Source organism: Condylura cristata, unplaced genomic scaffold (genome assembly GCF_000260355.1).
Source record: "Condylura cristata isolate star-nosed mole 26May11 unplaced genomic scaffold, ConCri1.0 scaffold00025, whole genome shotgun sequence".
Taxonomy (NCBI): Eukaryota; Metazoa; Chordata; class Mammalia; order Eulipotyphla; family Talpidae; genus Condylura; species Condylura cristata.
This window is the reverse complement of record NW_004567126.1, coordinates 6,526,630-6,532,629: the sequence shown is the minus strand read 5'-3', so window position 1 is coordinate 6,532,629 and position 6,000 is coordinate 6,526,630. Positions and strand designations below refer to the sequence as shown.

Genomic DNA, 6,000 nt, shown 5'->3' with positions numbered 1-6,000 from the left:
GGGTGATGTGGGGGGAGGGGGTGGTAAACATGTTTTAAAATGAACAATAATGTAAACAGATACATAAATAAAATTTTAAATGTTTAGAAAGATTTAGATTACCCTAAAGTAGAATCAAACTGGCATACATTGAATAATGTTAAATTTCTCATCTGACAGCAGCTGACATGTTAGTATAACATATAACCTCCCCTTTTCACTCATATACACTTTCATTCTGATGAGATTATTTTCTTTACTTAGAATCACTGACACCTGATGAGATCCATACTTTTTGTATTCTATGATTTTAAGAAGTCACCTTTAATAAGCTTGTAATCATCTTGGAATGACATAATTTTGAGAGAAACTCACCATCATTTTCTTTTGGCATTGATAAGCACTGAAATCATTTGGCCTGTATCTTTTGTGGGCACCATCCTCATTGTTAACAAGAAATTCACCAATAGGGACAGTTCCTGTGCACCATTCCAGAACGCCACTTCGCTGAGACAGAGGAACCACCTGAAGTTATAGATTTAATTACCTTTCATTACAGAAGGGCATGAAAGAGCATCTGATAATCATTCAAAGTCAAGATCAAACATTTTTTTTGTCTTTATTCAGAGAAAAAGTTATTGGCAGGGAACCAACTGAAGATAAATTTAGGTTTAAATAAGATTTTCCAGCCTGCCGCTTATTAGACTTCTGAGACCTGCTCCTTAATTGCACGAATGGTCAGTTCTCTCTGAAGTTAAGGATATGCAGCTTCATCTATGATTAAATCATACCTAGTGTGTTTCCTTTTAAAAGGAGTTACTCTGCTTTTTAACTTGTATTATCAATCCAATTTGAAGAATTTCACTTTGAAAAATACTGAATAAACTGTCAATTTTAATATACTTTAATAACTTAGAGTACAAGTATTCTTAATAGCTTCACTAAGAGGAAATGCATTCCTAAACATAAAGTGAGCAATTTTGCTGGCAATTTAGAAAATACTGACATATTATAAACATACATAGTATACAAAATGATTACAAATAAGCCCTGTTTATCCACTAAACAAATAATATGTGTTACCCCTAACCAACAAATGAACTTTATATTTTGCTTCTGAAGACAGTTAAGAAGCTCAAACTTAAACTTCTGTTTTCAATTATAATTGAAATTTTGGAAGATAACACTATTTTTCCCATTCCCCTAACCATTTTGTTTTTCAATTTAACAACTATTTTTATAATAAAAAAGTATTTTGGAAACATGAAATAGATAAAAACGCAGATGTTACCTACAATCTCATACCAGAGATAGCACCATTTTTAGGCTTAGTCAGGAACTTTTAGAGAGTCATAGTGCTATGTTGACTTCTTATAAATATACACACAGATACCTGCTTTAAGGCTACTGATGCTGTTTGATCTATTTTTATGCCATAACAACACCATCTTTATTACTAAAACTTAACTACTTATTTTAGTACAATTGGATAAAATGCATTCTTGCCTATCTTTTTCAAGGATATATTAGTCATTCCCATCAAGACATTTTTCAAGACAAACTTTTTAGATCATTTTCCAAGTTAGAAAAAAAATGATTAGATTTCATAATTTGAAAGGAACTGGCATTTTCAGTGTTTTCCTATTTAAGACATGCTACCTCTTTTTTATCCTAGTTTTCCTTTATTCTTACTTTGGTTATATTTTTGTAACTTTTTTCATGAACTCTCGGATACGGATACTTCTTGTTAACACTGTGCCTAAGCAATTTATTCATGTTAAGTTACTTCTTACCTAATGTAAAAGAGGTGTTTTTCAAACTAGTCTTAAATGATGGTTAGGCTACCTCTAGACTAAGAACTACCTTGTTAGAGAAAATAAACACTTGTTGGTATTACTTTATTGCAGGTTAAGAGTAAGCTACAGGACTACCGTAAGAGCTTCTCTACTGTCTAAAGATTGTTTCTTTATGACCCATCAAACCAACTTTTGGAAGTCTCCTCCCACAGATTCACCATAGATATAAAACAGTCTGAGTTCAAAGTTACTACAGTACAATACTGTTTGCAAAAGCAGAAGACTACAAGCAATCTGAATGCCCTTTGTATGTCATAAGGACTTGAATATAAACATATATAGCTCTTAAAAAAGAAAAAAAAAAAGATTCCCTGGGCCCTCCCTGGCAGTTAAAGCACAGCACTAAGAGGCTAAAGCCACTTCAGCATGAGTTTGATCCCCGCCTGCCCCGGAGGTGACCACATGGCATGGCAGACCTCTCCTGACCCGCCCGCTGCTCCCCTCAGCAGTGTACTTCGTTGATCTGCCTGCTCTGCTCCCCACTCTCTTTGGTGAATCCTCTCACCACCCCTGCACATCTGGCCTGTACCCCAGTTCTGTATGCATCAATAAATAAATCATTAAAAAAAAAATGATTCCCATAAAGTTGAGTTTACATATATACACACACATATATAATGTGTTTCTCTAAGAAACTGAAGTGTTGGGAAATACACTCATATATCCTATTTGCATAAAATAGGAATCAAATGAAAATGGGGCTTACAGGGGGAGTAAGAGAATGAGGTTGGCAGGTATGAGAATGAGAAAAGGTTTTCTTTATAAACCTTTTCTAATTGTTTGGATTTTTAAACCATCCAAATGTATTACCTAGCTAAAAAACTAACAAATTTTAAATATAAAAACCCTACTTTATAAACTACAATCTTTGTCAAATCAGTATTACCTTCTTAAGAGCACTTTTATATCAGAAAATAGGAAAAATGGGCTAAAGTAATAGAAAACTACTTCAGTTGACTCTAAGAAACACCGAACTACAATTAATATTAAAGAACCCTTTTAAAAAAAAACATGTAAAGTAATATTGTTGAAATCAGAGGCTGACAATCCATAAACCCACTCTGTATAGCCTATGAGCAGAGAATGGGTCTTTGGGTCTAAAGGATTGTGGGGGGAAAAAAAGAGAGAGATGCAACAGATAGGCGGCCCACAAAATCAAAATTATTTATTACTGGTCCTTCACAGCCAACATTTGCTGACTCTGCTCTAAATAATAGCATCTTTCTATGTGTGTACTTGGTGGAGCAGCAGCGGTATAACCGAGTTACCTTGTATGTGCAGATAGTCAGTTTCCTCTTCCTGGTTTCGGTGTTTCTCTGGAGTAAAGTATTACACATCTGGAAAACCTGCTGCATCACGGCATCTTGTCTCAGGTCATCACGGCCCTTCAGAAGAACCATGTATAGTTCATTTTCTCATTAGAAAATCACCTACTGACTCATCTGAGGGTAGCAAAAGGTCTCAAAAACCAATCTAAGCATTTGTGCTCCTTATAAGAGTCTCTTAAATATTTAAGATCTACTGCTATTCTTTCATTTAGAATAAGCTAACACTTAGAATAAGTAACACTGGGTCCAACTGAGAGAAAAGAATGTCCCTTAGCTTCTGCAGTGATAAGACTAACAGAAACTCTACCTGAGGGCACATGGCAGAAAACAGGGCCCAGTGGAGATTCTCTCAATCCTTCCCCAGCAAGGCCTAGAGAGCAGTAAGGGAGGAACTTCAGCACCTTTTGGGATGTGCATAGTACTTGGCACAGTGCCAGGGTCAGGATATCGAAGTCAAGTACCTTGACTTTGAACTATTCAAGAAAATAAGCAAAATCACCAGAATTTTTCCCAAACAAACAAGCTGACTGTCAACTCCATCAAGTGTATGTATAAATGTTAAAAGTGTTCTTTTACTTCGGTCAACTTAAAATAATAAATGACATATGCAAAAAATAAAATTGGGGGAGAAGTACACTGCATCTACAAAATAATGTGTTTCTATCCTGAAAGTTTCTCCACTTTTAACTACTGAGGATAAAAAAGATCCAAATAAAACAGGAAGAAAATAGCAGTTACCACTCAGTTTTGACTTTTCCCCACAAGCCCTCTAAGACCCACCCAATGAAAGGTTCACCTTCACAAGCTGCCGCCTCTCCTTGCCATCAGAGCCCAAACAGTCTATTATTTTTGGTAAATTTAAACCTCCTGCTAAACGAAATTCTCCTTTAAATGACTGTACAGTCACGAGGTTGCCATATTCTCCTGTGGGGTCCACCTAATAACAAGTACAAGATCATAAGTGGTAGAAATGCTATTTTCATTTAAAGAAAAATTAATTATATACAACAATTTTAATATTAAACACAGGAATGAAAAACAGTATGCTATTTGTTAAGAAGTGGAGCTTTACTATTTCTTTATCATTAGAAAAGCTAAAGGTGGCAAATGAACACAACTTAACCCCTAAATAATCTCTTTATAAAACCGGGGCACACAAAATTAGAATAGTCATCACGTAAACCTTTGAAAAATCAGGATTAAGACCTTAACACTTAACTTTGTATATGTTCGGGCATATAAGAAATAGTAGTCTCCTCACAGAAACAGAAGGTAAATTTTAGAAAAGGGTGGTGAGATGTTTTCTAGCTTAGCACTGCTAAATTTAGCATTTTTAGGAAATATTCAGCTAAATAACTTTGCTGGTATAGTTGTAAAGATAATAGTTAACCCATACGATACAGCTACATTTCAACTAAAACAATTACAGATAGTAAGCACTAAACTGCTACCATGAACAAGAGATTTATAATGTAGTTAAAACAATCACACTAGATTATGATCTTTATTATTACACATATCCCTGACCACGTGGTACTTCTAGCAATAATCCATCATTACAACATAGCAAAAAGTAGTAACATATTTGTATAACAAACAAGTATACATCAGCCAATACAATCTAATACAGAATTTTTAAAAAACACAAAACTTAAAACACTTTCTGGCAAAGTTAAAGTATTTTTCTTGGGAGAACACACTGACTCTTTCTTCCAGTCAATAAAAATAACAGCCTCTAGACTTCCTTCCTAAGAAAGAAGGAAGGTGTAAAACTGAAAACAAAGAAAACAAAGCAGGAGAGGCCTCTAATGATGTAAAAACTTGGGCAAAGGGAACCTAATAAAGAAAAAGTTTAGCTTAGTCCAAATGAAATTGCAAAAAAAAGATTTCAAATGGTTTAACTTAATACAGAAAAATTTAGTTTAATTAATCAAATACAATATTTTGTAGGTTCTACCCTTCAATGTGAAAGCAGGATGTCAAAAAAAAAAAAAAAACACAACACAAATATTTGAAATTGATACCCATATTTTGGGTAATTTACCTTAATATCCATAGTAGGGACAATAACATCTTCTAAATTCCTGAGTTTAGTGATTGGCTGGTCTGCTGGAATGTTAATGCCTTCTGTATTTAAAATGAAGAGGTTTTAGTGTTAAGTGCAAATGTAGAAACAAAATTAAAAGTAAAGCAAGCAATTCAGCAGATGCCATAGGCCCAACAGAAGCTAACATGTGGTTCTGGTCCTGCCTGAATGAAGACCCAGAGCCTGGGAGACAATGTGCTCATGGTCAGAGCAAAGAACAGTTAGCAGGGCTTACATAAGAATCTGCAGTTACCCGCCATTGTCATTAAACCATATGCCATTCAAGGTGCCCAGCAGAGCATCTTAGGACAATTACCTTCAGTTTGTAGAGCACATAGATCACATGCTCCAGTCATATTATTATTAAATGTGACTAAAGGATGTGACAATATTCTTTGTTAACTTAGAGGAAAAAATGCTATGAGAAGTTCCATTTTTCACCTAAATAAGAATTTAAAAGTGAAGATATAATTCTGAACAGAAAAAGGAACACAATTATTAAAGTATAGGGACAGAGATACTTCCAAGTGAAGGCACATAACCAAATACTACATCAGCTTATAATTATTTGAATAGACACAGCAGGAAGAGTGATAGATTACATGCAAGGCATTCTAACACTTACAGAGGAAATTGTAAGGCCATTACATTTTTAAGTGCTAGGGCACTTAAAAATCAAAATCATTTTAAAAACCTTGACCCTAAAAACTCTCAATTTTTCAGTTATTTTAGTAGAATTCTCTATGTAGCT

The 6,000-nt window shown here is 34.5% G+C and overlaps 1 protein-coding gene across 1 annotated transcript in view; it reads right to left on the bottom strand.

Annotated features, from left to right (window-relative positions):
- LOC101635552 (serine-protein kinase ATM) overlaps window positions 1–6,000 on the bottom strand; it is a 58,007-nt gene that overhangs the window by 9,540 nt on the left and 42,467 nt on the right. The window contains exons 34-37 of the mRNA XM_012729928.1: window positions 5,208–5,290; window positions 3,960–4,100; window positions 3,104–3,220; window positions 355–504 (exon numbers count right to left, since the gene is read on the bottom strand). Of these exons, the coding sequence (XP_012585382.1) occupies window positions 355–504; window positions 3,104–3,220; window positions 3,960–4,100; window positions 5,208–5,290 (491 nt within the window). The remainder of the gene's footprint in view (window positions 1–354; window positions 505–3,103; window positions 3,221–3,959; window positions 4,101–5,207; window positions 5,291–6,000) is intronic.